The sequence below is a fragment of the Suricata suricatta genome, chromosome 9 (genome assembly GCF_006229205.1).
Source record: "Suricata suricatta isolate VVHF042 chromosome 9, meerkat_22Aug2017_6uvM2_HiC, whole genome shotgun sequence".
NCBI lineage: Eukaryota > Metazoa > Chordata > Mammalia > Carnivora > Herpestidae > Suricata > Suricata suricatta.
This window is the reverse complement of record NC_043708.1, coordinates 120317172-120333870: the sequence shown is the minus strand read 5'-3', so window position 1 is coordinate 120333870 and position 16699 is coordinate 120317172. Positions and strand designations below refer to the sequence as shown.

The 16699-nt window shown below is 40.1% G+C and overlaps 1 protein-coding gene and 1 long non-coding RNA gene across 2 annotated transcripts in view; both read left to right on the top strand.

Annotated features, from left to right (window-relative positions):
* Positions 1–16253, top strand: part of LOC115301916 — a 71488-nt gene extending 55235 nt beyond the window's left edge. Inside the window, exon 3 of the long non-coding RNA XR_003913355.1 lies at positions 15986–16253. This is a non-coding gene — a long non-coding RNA (uncharacterized LOC115301916). The remainder of the gene's footprint in view (positions 1–15985) is intronic.
* NSMCE3 (NSE3 homolog, SMC5-SMC6 complex component) lies at positions 6963–9294 on the top strand. Its single transcript, XM_029951930.1, has one exon. It carries the CDS (start codon positions 7079–7081, stop codon positions 7937–7939), a length of 861 nt encoding a protein of 286 aa, XP_029807790.1. The 5' UTR covers positions 6963–7078; the 3' UTR covers positions 7940–9294.
* Positions 16254–16699: the final 446 nt, after the last annotated feature.

The following is a 16699-nucleotide window of genomic DNA, read 5'->3' as shown; positions in this document are numbered from 1 at the left end:
ATCAGAGACAGGGGACCTGTGTAAAACTACCGTTTCTCTAGGATTCCTACAGCCACCTCTAAAGTACCTCGGAATATTATTTCTGGTTTTCTGTTTATAATTGTTGTCTCCTTCTGGACCACCATTTATGCATATGTGGGATCTTTCCTGTCTGCCTTCATTATCTCTGCATTTCATTCTAATTCACTTCCTTTATTCTTAATCCATTTAAGTTTGCTCAGTTTTCTCAAAACGCGCCTGTCTTATCCCTCTCTGGGTATTAGCTTTGTCCATTCTCCTTCTTGGTGCCCTTGCCCCGTGAGTTACCTCTGTTACAGGCTAAAGAGAAATCTAGAAGAAAAGAATGAGGCTTCTGTCATTTTGAATGGTGTGGCCTGTAGGGAAAATGCTTTGGGTTAAATATGGAGAACACAGCTACTCTAGAATAGCAAATACTTTCAAATATGTTCTAGGTCATCTGAAACTTCTTTCTGTAGAGGTAAATCACCAGATTAGCTCACATGTACGTTCTAGAGGGAAAAACAGTCTTTCATGATTCTATGTTGGCCCTACTGCCAGCAATTAAAATCATAAGTGCATACCTCAAGCATACAATATGCCAAGAAACAATAAAAATGTCAAATTGTATTCAGATAACATCTGATTACATTCAGTAACCTTACAGGTAATATTAACTTTGCCTAGCCCCCTCCTTTTGAAACAAAGTCTCATTACTTAGTACCCTCTTTTCTCCTGCTTAATTGGGTTTGGATATGGCTTGGCCAAAATTTTTTCAGTTCCAAGTGAGGAGAACCAACAGATTAAGTGAAAGGACATCTGACTTGGATCAGTAAGTAGTTATCCCTAGGAGTTTGACCTTGAACTCAGGATCCGGGAGGTGGCAGCATTAGGACTGCCTTTGAGTTGGCAGTCACCATGAAGCAGGTTATGCCCAAGCATAAGGCAAAGGTGACTAGGCTTCCCTCACCATTTAGCTTGTTAGCTCAGGGAAGGAGAACCTATGTGAGCCTCGGAAAGGATGCTGACTAGACTTCCGAACTAGTCACTATGGCTGACCTGAACCATGTGCATTCCGGAAAGAAAGGTAGAGCCTTACTAAGGTCTCCTAGAGACTGGACCCAGTTTCTAAAGGGAAAAGATCCAGAACAAGAGGCAAAAACAAGCAAACATAAAGAAACTTATTGGCTACTTCAGAGACCTTGTGTGTTTGTAATTTTATAACTTAACAGACCTTAATGATTTTTATAAATCAAAGGCCCTGGGTAAGTGGAAGGTTTCTGTTTCTTGAAAAGAGGGTCTAAGAAGGTGCTTCTGGGCCAAATGGCTGCAGTGCTTGGAAAGAGCTATCTCATCAAGCTGCACCTCTCCGCCCCTTTCCACAGTCAAGGAAAGCTCTGTTGCCACTTAAAAAGTATTCTTTTCAGAGCGACAAAGTGTTATCACATAGTCCTGCTGTGTGATTTAACCCGTATGGATCTTCATTATAAGTGGACACAAGGAATTTTATTACAACCGTTAAAGTGTCTGGAATCCATTTTCTTCTATCTACTCACCAAAATAGTATCTGCCTCCCCCGCTCCAGCTCCTTTGCTCACAGGCTGAATACAGTCCCACTTTCTTTCACTGGAAAAGGCGGTAAAGCTGCTCATATATGGCGGCTGCATGTTTTTATCATTGCCTTTCTCCCTAAAAAGCCCTTACCTGCTGTTTGCACTAGGTTGCAGGCAGAAAGTTTTAAACCTTTCTCAGGTTCTGCAAGAAATACCAGGGAATGAAGAGAAGAATCTAGTAAATAAAGATGATTAGAGATTGCTGGCAGTCATTTGCTACCAAGGAGATGAAATAAAGCAATTAATTACTCAGACATCTAGAAAGCAAGTGATAGTAGGAATTTCTTTGTTCAGTGCATTTGAAATCTTAGCTAGCTTAATTTTTGCCTCAAAGAATTTTTACTTTTTTGTCTAGTAATAAAACTATTAAGGTTATTACCATAAACTACTTGAAAATGGTTTTCTTTTTAAACCACTTGTCTTTATTCACTGGCTGAACAAAAGGTCACAAATGTCATATTCAAGTCACCCTGAACTTATTGGAAATTTGAATGTGTATAACTGCTACGGCATGATGTAATTGTGAAGTTAAAACCATTGTGAATGTATTCCTCATTTATCTCCCAACCAAGACGGTCAACATTAAATTTCATTTTTAAAATAATTTTAATAACGCCTTAATGCTTTCTCCAGACTTTTTTCTGAGTTTTGTATGTGCATGTATTTCACTCTATACAGCTTTGTAAAGTCCTCAGACACTTTCCCTAACATAAACACTCTGTAAAGAAGAGAGCTTGTTATCAACTACCCTGTCCCACCCTTGTGTGAGGGACTTGGCAAACCTATCTCATTAGTTCCCTAGTGCCTGGATTATTATAGTGTCCCCCGCCCTTACTGTGGTTTGCTTTCCATTATTTTAATTACTTTTGATCAACCGTGGTCTGCAAGCAGATGATCCTCCTTCTGACATAGTCTCAGAAGGTCCGTAATGGAATGCTACATCACAGTGCCTGCATTCTTCACCTCACTTCATCTCATCATGTAGGCATTTTATCATATCAGAAGGATGACGTTTTGAGGGAGATGACATTTACATAACTTTAATTATATGGTTGTGATTGTGCTATTTTATTATTATTTTCAATCTTCTACTGTGCCTAACTTATAAACTTTGTCATAGGCATATATGTATGTATGGAAAAAACATAGTATATATAAGACTCAGTACTATCTGCAGCGTTAGGCATTCTTTGAGGGTCTTGGAACATGTTCTCCGTGGATAAGGGGAGACTAAGGTAATCTCATTTTGTTGATTTGGAAACAGAAAGGAGTGTCAGTGAGTGCCCTGATATTACACAGGTTTCATTTCTATTTTTTTTAATATTTTTAATGTTTATTTATTTTTGAGAGAGAGACAGACAGAGTGTGAGTGGGGGAGGGGCAGAGAGCGAGGGAGACAAAGACAAAGCAGACTCCAGGCTCTGAGCTGTGAGCACAGAACCTGACCTGGGGCTTGAACTCAAGAACTGTGAGATCATGACCTGAGCTGAAGTTCGCCACTTAACCGATTGAGCCACCGAGATGCCCCTACACTGGTTTTTAATCTAGGGCCTATGGCTCCATAACTTTCCTCTTTTAAGGACACTATGTTCTCTCTGCTTTAACGTATAGTTAAGAGTAGTCTCTGAAGGCACACTGACTTAATTCAGAACCACTACTTACTTGCGATAGGACCCCAACACAGTTAATATTTTGTGCCTCAGTTTTTTCCGTTGTGAGAAGAGAAACAATAACACACAGGCCTCATAGGGTTGTGGTAGTGACTAATGAAGGAATACATGTACACCACTTAGACTAGTTTGATGCTTTGTAATAATCATTAGCTGTTGTTTGTATATATTGTTATTAGTGTTTGTGTCATTATCATCACAAATTTTTCCCCAAATATCCATGGTTTCCCTTGTCAATCTAAAATGGAGTGTGGGTCTTGGTGACTTCACCATGTAATGCCTAAACTTCATTCTACTATTATTATAGGGCTTGTCTTTTCCTACATGCACTCTCCTGGACACAGTGTAGAGAGGTGTTTTAACTGGTATCCTTTTTTTTTTTAAAAAAAAACAGTCAAGTACTATTTATTTTATTTACATTTTATTTATTTATTTTCAAGATGAACATTTATTTTTTTTCTTTTATAGATTATTGTCAAGCTGGCTTGCATACAACACCCAGTGCTCATCCCAACAAGTGCCCTCCTTCATGCCCATCACCCCTTTTCCCCTCTCCCCCACCCCCAAAAGCACTCAGTTTGTTCTCAGTATTTAAGAGTGTCTTATGGTTTGTCTCCCTCCCTCTCCTTAACTATTTTTCCCCTTCCCCTCCCCCATGGTCCTCTGTTAAGTTTCTCCTGTTCCACATATGAGTGAAAACATATGGTGTCTGTCCTTCTCTGCCTGACTCATTTCACTTAGCATGACACCCTCCAGTTCCACCCATGCTGCTGCAAATGGACAGATTTCATTCCTTCTCATTGCCATGTAATACTCCATTGTATAGATAAACCACATCTTCTTGATTCATTGGTCAGTTGGTGGATATGTAGGCTCTTTTCATAATTTGGCTGTTGTTGAAAGTCCTGCTATGAACATTGGGGTACATGTGTCCCTGTGCATCAGCACTTCTGTATCCCTTGGGTAGATCCCCAGCACTGCTATTGCTGGGTCATAGGGGAGTTCTTTTGATAGTTTTCTGAGGAACCTCCACACTGTTTTCCAGAGCAGCTGCACCAGTTTACATTCCCACCAACAGTGTAGGAGGGTGCCCGTTTCTCCACATCCTTACCAGCATCTATAGTCTCTTGATTTGTTCATTTTAGCCACTCTGACTGGCGTGAGGTAGTAATTTAGTGTGGTTTTGATTTGTATTTCCCTGATGATAAGTGATGCTGAACATTGTTTCATGTGCCTGTTGGCCATCTGGATGTCCTCTTTGGAGAAGTGTCTGTTCATGTCTTCTGCCCATTTCTTCACTGGGTTGTTTGTTTTTTGGGTGTGGAGTTTGGTGAGTTCCTTATAGATTTTGGATACTACCCCTTTATCTGATATGTCATTTGCAACTATCTTTCCCCATTTTGTCGTGTGACTATTAGTTTTCTTGATTGTTTCCTTTGCCATGCAGAAGCTTTTTATCTTAATGAGGTCCCAAGAGTTCAGTTTTGCCCTTGATTCCCTTGCCTTTGGAGATGTGTGGAGTAAGAAATTGCTGCAGTTGAGGTCAAGGAGGTGTTTCCTGCTTTCTCCTCTAGGGTTTTGATGCTTTCCTGTCTCACGTTTAGGTCTTTCATCCATTTTGAGTTTGTTTTTGTGTATGGTGTAAGAATTTGGTCTAGTTTCATTCTTCTGCATGTTGCTGTCCAGTTCTCCCAGCACCACCTGCTAAAGAGGCAGTCTTTTTTCCATTGGATACTCTTTCCTGCTTTGTCAAAGATTAATTGGCCATACATTTATGGGTCCACTTCTGGGTTCTCTATTCTATTCCATTGGTCTGTGTGTCTGTTTTTGTGCCAATAACTGGTATCTTTTGTCACTTATTTTGAGTATGACAATCTGCCGAGTAAAGATGCTGCTAAAGGACACTGCAGATTTACACTGAAAATGAAACCCAATTGTTGACAGTGGCTTTCATTTCATTTTCCACTTCTCTATTATTTGTCAGTTGCTGATTTTTCCTCCTTTCTTTCTTTTCTTTCATCTTTTTTTTTTTAATGGTACAGGTGATCCTACTGGAGGTACCTTTTGCAGAATTCTTGATTGCAGGAGGTTTAACATGAAGTCCAAATCTGTAAGGAAAATTAAGCAGGTGAATTTTCTCATTGTAAAAAACAACCTGAGTGCCTTGATATTTTGGTTTTCTTAGTAGGCTTCTGTCATTAAGACTGATGCTTGAGGATATATCGTTAGATCTTATGTGGAACAGAGTTATTACTCATAATTCATTAGATTTTAACATACTTACATCAAAACATGGAAGATCCCTTCACATTGAGTATTGCCGTTCCAATGCCATTATCAGATTGCATTTTCATATTGAATTACAAACAAAAATTTTGTTACTAACAGTTAATGAAATTTTAATAAGGTTATGTTTTGATGCTATTATTCAAATAATGTGCTTTGAATCGCTTTCCTTTGAATATATTTGCATTAAAGAGGAACTCCATTTGATTTGGTTTTTTGAAGAGTTTTCCCACTTTGTGGTCAGCTTTAAAAAGACAAAGTAGGAAATTCAGTTTCTTCTCTGCAAGTCAGTAAATAGAAAAGGAACACATTTGCTAAGATCTGTAGAAGTAATGACAGCAGATTGCAGATAGTTTGAGTTAATGAAATGACTCATGTTAGCTATTAGGGTTGCACAATTAAAAAATACACACACACACACACACACACACAGTGCACATATCACAGATTATGAGGAATGATACCCCTGGGTTTTCTTTCTGAGTCCTAGGCTAATATATTAAAAATTAAGAAATTTAAGAGGTTCACATTAGTGCAGTTCTTGATCAGTGATGCTCAAAATTAACGGAGAATCTCTTGAGAGAGCACGTTTCTGTTTGTAGCATTTTTACCCATTTCTGCTAAAATTGTGGTTGTGGGCCCAACACAGTTTACGTGAGCAAGTGCTTTCCAAGAGAAATAAGCAAGAACACGAGTAAAGTGCTTTATGTGGTGGTTTGTCCTGGTTGTCTAGCTTGGGGAGTTTAATGCATAGACTATAAATACTGAAATAGCGAAAACATGGTCAAGAGTCCTGCTTGCAAGGCAAGCCTGCCTTTACCAAACATTCGTTTTTAATAAACTCCTCGGGGCATTACAGAAAGTAACCCGTGGTAAATGGTTAGGCAGGTTTGAACAGGAACCGAGGGGTAGGGAGTGGCGAAGGCAAAGCAAAGGAGCAGCCATCTGGGTCTTTTATTCTTTCAGTGTCGCTGTATGTAGAGAGAAATGCTTTTACTTCACTTGCATACTCTCACCTTCCTCCTCCCCTTACTTTTCTCTCACATTCACCCTTTTGAGTTCCCTCCATCTGAAAATACTCGCTATGTTAAAACTCTTCATGCTTTCTGCAGTATTTGCCTGAGCCCGTGTGGTCCTAAAATTGGCCGCACACTTGCTTAAGAGTTTTGGTTCCTGTTCACTACTAGGGGGGCCTGGTAACGACAATACTAATTACAACAAAAAAACGCTGCTGTGATTCGCGAGGCTGCACCAGAGACCACCGCTCGTTTCCGCCCACTCGCGGAGGCAGGGCACACGCCCCTGACGTAAGGCGCAGCCCTCGTGACGCAACACGCAGGCTCCGCCGACGCAAGCGCAGTCTCCGTGATGCAACGCGCGCCCCCTACGGCCCCGCCCAAGGTCGCCCAGACGTGCCGTGAGCCAACCCACAATTCCCGCCGCGCGCTGCTCTCCCGCCTGCAGCCGCCGCCTCAACTGCCGCCGCCCGTTACGGCTCCCGCCGCCGGGGACATGTTGCAGAAACCGAGGAGCCGCGGCCGCCCTAGCACCCAGGCCGAGAGGGAGAGGGAGTGGGGCCGCGGCGCCGCGGAGGAGGCTCCGAGCACCTCCCGCGGGACGGGAGGCTCCCAGGCCGCCCGGGGCGCGTCGTCACAGGGCAGCCGCCGGGCCGAGGCTTCCCCTGAGGTGGGGCCCAGGTCCCAGCAGCAGCTGGAGCTGAAGGTGGCCGAGCTGGTGCAGTTCCTGCTGATTAAAGACCAGAAGAAGATCCCGATCAGGCGCGCTGACATCCTGAAGCACGTCATCGGGGACTACAGGGACATCTTCCCGGATCTCCTCAAGCTGGCTGCCGAGCGCCTCGAGTACGTCTTCGGGTACAAGCTGGTGGAGCTGGAACCGAAAAGCAACGCTTACATCCTGATCAACACTCTGGAGCCGGTGGAGGAGGATGCAGAGGTGAGAGGCGACCAGGGCACGACCACCACCGGCCTCCTGATGATCGTTCTAGGTCTCATCTTCATGAAGGGCAATGCTGTCAAGGAAACGGAGGTCTGGGACTTCCTGCGTCGCTTAGGGGTGTTCCCCACAAAGAAGCACGTCGTTTTCGGGGACCCAAAGAAACTTATTACCGAGGAATTCGTGCGGCAGCGTTACCTGGAGTACCGACGGATACCCCACACTGATCCTGTAGACTACGAATTCCAGTGGGGTCCCCGGACCAACCTGGAAACCAGCAAGATGAAAGTTCTTAAGTTTGTGGCCAAAGTCCATAATCAAGACCCCAAGGACTGGCCGGCGCAGTACTGTGAGGCTTTGGCCGATGAGGAGGCCAGGGCCAGACCCCAGACGGGTGGCCCTGCGCCCTCCTCTTGAAGCCTGCGACTGATTCGGGCGCCAGGGGCGTTGGTGTCCAAGGCGCTGGCGAAGGGGTAGGGTGGCAGGGAGCCCCGTTCCGTAACGCTTACACGTGTGTGGCTTTAGGGTGTGTTTGCAAACTTCTGTTCTCTTTTAATATTGTAAGTTATTTGATTCCAACTTCTCTCTCACTTATAAAAAAATATTAGGAGAAGATCTTTATTTTAACGTGTGTTATTGTCTGTATATTTTGGCATAAAAAGTTTTGCTAGCGTTATACAACTAGTTGGAAAACTTTGCACCATGATCTAGAACAGGTGTTAATTTACATCGGTAAATTGCTTTGGTGCCAAGAAAGTAAAAAGCAAAGTGGCTACTATCTGGTCTCTTAACTACCCCAGTTTGTAAGTTAAAATAAAAGCCTTTATAAATTAAAAATAAAAGCGTAATTGCCTATACCCTTTTTACCTTAAGCCAGCTGTTATATATTTATATATCTTCTATGTGTATAAGCACTATGCATCATCTAAGCAATGTGCCTATTGTATTTTCTCTGAATAACAATTTTTTTTTATATTCATAATTTCCAACTCTGGCTGACCGTTTAGTTTCATTTAATTTGTTTTTCGGTTTTGTTTTGTTTTGCTGCTATAGTTGTAATAAATAATATATCGTTGAAGCCGTTAAGCACTATGCATTTTCCAGTCATGATTCATGAGATCATAATTTCAGGACTCAAAACCAGCATCTTAAAAACAGTATTTTTTCTTGCTACAAATTATTAAGGTAAATAGCATTTTGTAGAAGTTGCTTTACTTTTATACGTGTATGTGCATATTGTATCATCTAAAATACATTTCTCGGTACAAAATAGTAGATAAAACTGTAAGTGATTAACCATGCTTGTTGGGAATCAGACTACCTGGGTTTAGGTCCTGACTTGATATAACTAGCTCTATGAATTTAGGCAGGTGACTTTACTTGTATACGGATGTTTCCTCACTTGTAAAATGAAGTCATGATGCTCATGTTATGTGTAGTAATGTGATAATGTGATATTGGAACTATATATAAAGTTCTTGGTACAATGCCTGGTTTGGAGGATTTTAGCTGTTAACTTTGTTCCTTAATTTTTAAAATTTGTTTTGTTGTTGTTTTTGTTTATTTATTTATTTTGAGACAGCATGAGCAGGGGAGGAGCAGAGAGAGGGAGAGAAAGAGAATCCTAGTCAGTGTCTGCACTGTCTGCACAGAGCCTGCGCTCTGTCATGCATGGTGACTTGGGGTAGGCTCACTTTGTGGCTTTTTTCATTCTGTTGTATTGGAATTTGCATTTACTTCATCTACGAGAATATAATTGGTCCTTGAAAGCATTTCTCCTTGGTTTGCATATTATTTCAGTGTATAAGTTACCTTGTGACTAAGCATCCTGCTTACTGGTCCCTCACCTCACTGACTGCTTTCCCCTTAAACTGGCATTTTCCTCTCTGAAAATTATCATTACCCAGCGCCCACTCTCAACTTTTCTCCCAACACTTTTCCATGGAGATATTAAGCATTTACCTTTAATGAGTTACCATTTTGTCTCAGATTTTTTATTTTTTAAATTTTTATTTATTTATTTTAAGGAATCTCTACAGCCAGCATGGGGCTTGAACTCACTACTGTGGAATCAAGAGTTGAAAGGTCTTCCAACTGAGCCAGCCAGGCAGCCCCATTTTTAAATCTAAAACATTACAGACCAGATCAGGCCCTGATAGCTTTTCTTTTCACCCTTCCCAGAGGTGTCTAAAGTTGGTGGGTATCATTCCATTGCATGATTTAATACTTTTACCATGTATGTGTATATACATGAACAAAATATAGTAGTATTTTGTGAGCTTTGGTGACATGGGGTATCATACTGTACTCTTTTGCAACTTGGGTGTTTGAACTCACCCTATTTTTTGACATTTAGCTACAAAGATCTATAGTTGTTCTTTCATGTGGAAAAAGTGACTGTTTATTCATATGCGAATGGTCAGACCACTTTTTCCAAATTTTTGCTATTTGCCTGCAGTGTATAGTGCTTCCATAAGCACATGTGTGAGTTTCTCTAGCCAGAAATAAATTGAGGAATCATGGGGCATTGCCAGATTGTTCTGGAGCTTGTATTAAGTTACAGTCCACTAACATTTTATAGTTCTTCTTCACTGACCCACCCTCCTACCCCGTATGAAAATTCGGCCGTTCCAGCCACACAGCGGGCATGTAGTGATAATTTATTGTAGTATTAACTTGCACCCTTGTTTACTAGTGACATTAAGTATCTTTGTTTTTATTCCTTTCCATATCATTTTGTTTTGATATCTGTTAGACCTAGTTTTTAATGATTTGTAAGATTTCTTTATATGTTCTGTATATATTAATCCATTGTCTCATCTCGTGCAAATAGTGTGTCACATTTCACTTTTGTTGTACAGATAATCTCATTTTAATGTGTAGTGCTTTAAAAAAAGGTTTCCCTAATCTTAGTGCTAAAAATTTTGACTTACTTACATATTTGTGGGGTTTTTTTAAGTTTTCTTTATTTTGAGCAAGAGAAAGAGTGCACGAACAAGTAAGTGAGGGCCAGAGAGGAGAGAATTGCAAGCAGGCTCTGTTCTGTCCATGCATGAGGGGGACCCGCCCACGCACCCCAGTCGAAAGGTCCCGAGTAGGGGGTTGGTGTCCGTGCAATATCTCTAGGAAAGAAGAAAGACAAGACAGATGACAGACAACGTGAATGGTGGAAAAGCCACATTTTATTAAGATGGCCAGGGTCTTATATACCATGGGTGATTACATCATTTCTTTAAAGGTTACATAGTTCAAGGTTCCTGAAATAAAGACATGCTCCGGAAAAGGTCATTTTTATCAGGACAGTAGTAAATGACAGGAACAATCAAGTCCTTACAAGAGAGGGATTCCCTAGTAATGGTCTGGCTCCAAGCAGAAGATGAGCCTGAAGAATTCTATGAGGAGATTTACATTTCTTAAGGCCCTTCATCCGTTATTCTAGGGTAAGATGCTCAAAGCAAATCTTTGGCAGACAAAGTAAGGGAAGGCTAGAGTTACTGATTGACCCAAGTTGATTCAAAGCCTAAAAGCAGCTCTCTTTGCAAAGCAACTAGAAAATCATAGGATGAACAGAAGCCACATGTGCACTATGCGGGAGGTTTTTTGGCCTACTGGGCCCCGACAAATGCAGAGCCCAGAGTGGAGCTTGATTTCATCAACTCTGAGATCCTGACCTGAGCTGAAATCAGGAGTCAGAGACTCAACAGACTGGGTCGCCCAGTTGCCCCACATTTATGTTTTTAATTTTTTTTGTATAATGATAATGAGGTATGGATATAATTTTCATCTTTTTTCCTATACAGATTGCCTAGCACCAATTTCTCATAGTTTATCCTTCCCACACTGACTTATAATATGCACTCATTATAAGGCAATATCTCACATATAAATAAATTTATGTCTAGAACCAAATTGATTTATTTGCTATCTCTTTGTCAATTCCATGCTATTATAATTCTATAGCATCCTAAGGGTTTTTTTTTTTCTCCTTTTCCAGTTCTTAAACCTTTGATTTTAGTCTTCTTTGCATTGGTTCAAACTGCAGTATGTTTTGTTTTAATTTTTTTTATGTTTTTATTTTATTTTTGAGAGAAAAACAGTGTGAGCAGGGGAGGGGCAGAGAGAGGGAAACACAGAATCTGAAGCAGGCTCCAGGCTCTGAGCTGTCAGCACAGAGCCCAACCTGGGGCTCGAATCCATAAACCATGAGATCATGACCTGAGCCAAAGTCGGATGAGATGTTTAACCGACTGAGCCACCCAAGCGCCCCATGAAACTGCAGTATGTTTTTGAAAAGAAGTGGCAACATACGCTTCAAGGATGTTCCTGATTCCTTGTTTCTGATTTCATTTTTTTATTTAAAAACTTTTTTAATGTTTATTTTTGAGAGAGAGCGGGGGAGGGTCAGAGAGAGAGTGGGAAACCAATCCAAAGCAGGCTCCAGGCTCTGAGCTGTCAGCACAGCCTGACGCGGGGCTCAAACCCACCAACTATGAGATCATGACCTGAGCAGAAGTCGGCCACTTAACTGACTGAGCCACCCAGGTGCCCCAACCTTGTTCCTGATTTTAAAAAGAATCATTTTTATCTTATACTATTTTTTTACTTTTAATTTTTTATAGTTTATTGTCAAGTTGGTTTCCATGTAACAGTCAGTGCTCTTTCCCACAAGTGCCCTCCTTCATGTCCATCACCCCCCTCATGAATTTACCCCCTTAGCCTTTGCCCCTCCCCCTTCAGCCCTCAGTTTGTTTTCAGTATTAAAGAGTCTGTCATGATTTGCCCCCCTCCCTCGCCCTAACTCTTTCCTGCCTTCCCCTCCCCATGGTTCTCTGTTAAGTTTCTCCTATTAGACTTATGAGTGAAAACATATGGTATCTATCCTTCTCTGCCTGACTTATTTCACTTAGCATGACTCCCTCGAGTGTTGTAGGCTGATGTTGAAAAGACCACCAAACGCCGAATTGAAGTGAGGCAAAACTTTAATTATGGCTGAGCCAAAGGAGCAGAGAATGGCCTCAAACAAAGGTTACAGTAAAATTATAGACACACATAGGATTTTATGATAGCCAATTACATTATGACACACCAGTCACCAGTTTTTGGTGAGAACCTATCGAGTTAGTTCTTTGTTCTTCTAACATGACCAATCATAGTGGGACAGTGACTAAGCAATTTTCTGTAGGCGTGGCCTTGATCAGACCATAGAAAAGGGGCCTGGGAACAGTTTGCAACAAATCAATCAGTAAGTTAACCCATTACATTCCAGAAGAAGTTTAACCTATTACATTCCGTAAGTAGTTTAACCCAAGCTGACCTATAATGTTGAGGTCCATCCACGTTGCCATGAATGGCCAGATTTCATTCTTTCTCATTGCCATGTAATACTCCATTGTATATATATACCACATCTTCTCGATCTATTCATCAGGTGATGGACATTTAGGCTCTTTCCATGATTTGGCTATTGTTGACAGTGCTGCTGTGAACATTGGGGTACATGTGCTCCTATGCGTCAGCACTTCTGTATAAGGGAATCATTTTTAAAGTTGTACATCAACTAGGTTTGTTTTTAATTTTCCCACCACAAATATCTTGTATTTTTAAATTTTCCCCATTTCTAGCTTGCTTTGACATATTTTTTAAAATTATGAATAACTTTTTAAATTTGTATCATGCTCTTTATTAATCTCCAAATATGATTAAATTTTTATTTTTACTCTGTACAGTATACTTTTTGATATAGTTTAGTGTAACAGTACAGATAGGTTTTTCTGATATCTGACCATCCTGCAAATCCTTCTTGTGGGTGATACATTTAAAAGATAGTTTTTTATTTGCTAAAAAATTCTAAATTTTATGCCTTTGGTCCTAAGGGGAATTAGCATGTAATTTTCCTATATTTTATTGTCATTATTGGCTTTGAGATTACACTTATTTTATTTTTTTAATACTTATACTTAAAGAAAAGTTGCAAGTACAGTGCAAGGAACTCTTTCCCCTGCCCCAACTATTTGAATGCATTAGTTATCATGTTTGTTTAGTCTCTTTACTATGAAATTGTTTTGTTTCCTTCTATAATGAGTAAGTTATGTGGAGATACTTTGAGACTTTGTAAATACTGTATTCCTCACCAAATTTTCAGTTTATTCATTATTTTTATCTGTATAGACTCATGGGTGATAATCTTTACTATCATTATTCTTGTCATTATTTGATATGCAAATCATCCCTGATTTGGCCAGTAATAACTTTTTTCACCTGCCTTATGTGTCTTTAGCCCACCCCCATCATTCCGAGACTTCCTAACTTCCTGGATCTATCCACTATTTACTGAAAACACTGAGATTACATTGATAACATCATTTCCATTCTAACACCACAGTGTTTATTCTAGCTTTGTCCCTTTCTATATTTGTATTTATCTTCTCCAACAATGAGCAGCTCTGACCTGTTATCCTCATAATGTTTACTCAGTCAATCCCCCCATAAATAACAAGTCTCCTGTTGTGGCTGCTGCACCCTCTGACATCCTGCAGGAACTGCCCTCTGGGCATACACTGTCCTCATGGTGTTTGGGCTCTGGCTCCCTCCTAGGGCTCTTGCCTTTGTCCTCCCATAAATGTATCTTGCTCTGTTATGCTTCATGGCTTTAGCATTGAATTGCCCAGGAAGTAGGAAATATTATTCTATTCTCATAAATGAGTTGGGCTGCTTTTCTTTTGCCATATTATATAAGGATTACATGTTTTTCAAGAAATCCAACTATAAAAGTCTCTGGGTCTGGTGTTTTTGGCAGGTAGATTCTTAACTACTGGTTTTATTTCATTAATAGGATGTTCAGGTTTTCTGGTCAAGTTACTTCTGGTTACTTGTATTTTCTAGGAAGTGTTTTCATCAGTTTTCTGATGTACTAATATAGAGTTGTTCTTAGTATTTTCCTTTGATTTAAAAATAATTCTATTACATCTTCACTTTCATCCACTTTTGCATTCTAAGAATTATTTTTGCTTTCACTCTTTTTTTCTCCCCCCGCCCAAAGCCAGTTTTGCCAACAGTTTTGGTTATCTGGGGTCCATTAAGATTTCTTATGAATTCTAGTAGGGTTTTTTTTTTTTTAATGTTGATTTATTTTTCAGAGAGAGAGAATGGGTGCTCGAGCATGAGTGGGGGAGGGGCAGAGAGAGAGGTAGACAGAGAATCCCAAGCAGGCTCCGCGCTGTGAGTGCAGACCCTGACATGGGGGCTTGAACTCACAAACCGTGACATCATGACCTGAGCTGAAACCAAGAGTCGGATGCGTAACTGACTGAGCCACTCAGGAGCTCCAATCCTAGTGTTTTTGATAGCATATAAATTCTTGGTTTATGTCGGCACATGGCTTTACTTTTAGCATGTAAATAAAACATTGCCATTTATTCCATAACTACATAGAGAATTGCCAACTGTTCCAAGAATTCTATTATTATGAATATATGATGAGAAAATGGGATTTTTAATTATTTCCTTTCCATTTATTAGGTAGAACATGTAGTGAATTGGCCATTTTGGAGCTCCATTGTGGTTTATCTAGCCTTGGAACTTACCCAGCCTCAGGAACTCCAGAGTTCCTGCAAATCAGGATTGTGTTCTCTGGTTATAAATTGTCAAGCCCTAAGGGTAGTCAGGGGAAAAACAGTGGGCTTCCATACACATTTGTAAACTCGTTTTTCTTTGTTCTGATTTATATGGAAGGAAGCAGATTTGAAAAGGTTTGTAAGTGTCATGCCATATAAAGAAATGACATAGAAACTTCTATAAAGTTCGTATAATGACACAGCTGATGTCTAAAGATGAATTGGAAGTGAAATTTAATGAGAAAAGATGGTCTTTTAAGGTAACAGAACAGCTCAGTGACTGTTCATTGGCAAATCATTTCTTTTCATGGTAGTTACTTCATTTTGTACATTTGTGAGCTTTTCTTATTTTCTCACTGGGAAATAGCAAGCCTATACAAGTACCCTATAAAACTTAAAAATGCCTTTTCCTTATTTGGCAACTTAGATTCTCATTTTAGACCTCCCCCACTTTTTTTTGAAGTAACAAATGTGTCATTGTTTCTTGCCCTTCTATAGGAGATCTTATAGTTAAATGTAATCAGCCCTGTTTTGGGCTTTGTAGAGGCAGCACTGATTCTTAATTACTGGGCTCTAATTCTTAAGAGAAATTACTGAGTTTATGACAGCTCTAGCCATCATTTGTTGGGTTTTCCCCTATGTGTTGCCCTATATTTGCATTTAGCCCATTATATACTCAGACCCCTTTGCCTGTCTCATTTACTAATATGCGATGTGTTTTGTTTCATAAGTTATGCTTTAAAGGACTAATTAGGTCTATCAGTTTGAAAAATATTTCATTGTTAGACCAATAATCTGCCTGAATACTCAGATATATGTTAACAACTTAATTTTTCTGTCTTGGCCTCAGATGTTCAAAATTGTCTTTCCTATTCTAGGGCCAAAGTTCATGGAATCAAAGTGGAATTTTAAATTATTCCATCACCAAGTATCCATAGCTCTGTCGTCACCAAGAATGTGTGTTCATTGAGATTGGACTGAAAGTTTTGAAAATCTAAGTAGAAGAGTTTTACATGGACTAGAATTGTATCTTGATATCCATGTCTAAAAAAAATTTGGTCTGTAGTAACACTTGGAATTGGGTGTAGGAAAGCCACTGCAGCAGTACTGATCTTTGAAGATGTAAAAGTAAAGACAAAGAACATTCCCTAAAATATAACAGATTGTGGGCAGAGTCTGGCTGGTTTTATTGGACCCTGAGTGGAGAGGAGAGGGTGCATTTATCCATTTTGGCATCCGCACCACTTTTTACAGCATCTGGCTCCTGGTGGAGGCTCAAATATGCTGACTGAGCTAATGAATGAATGGTCCATTAGTCCCTACTTGCACAGTCATATTAATAACAGATGACATTTAGTAATCTTATTTCTGTTTGGCATTTATGCAGTAAGTGTTTGATAAACATTCAAGCTCATCCTCAGTGGCATTGTTTTCTCTTCCTTACTTCTTGCAGATACTCATTTCCATTTTGATCATTGTGCAGCAGCTGCTTATGTATTTCCTCACCGTAACCTTTCTTGTTTCCATTTGATAAATATTTTTCAACACCTCCTGTGTATCAGTC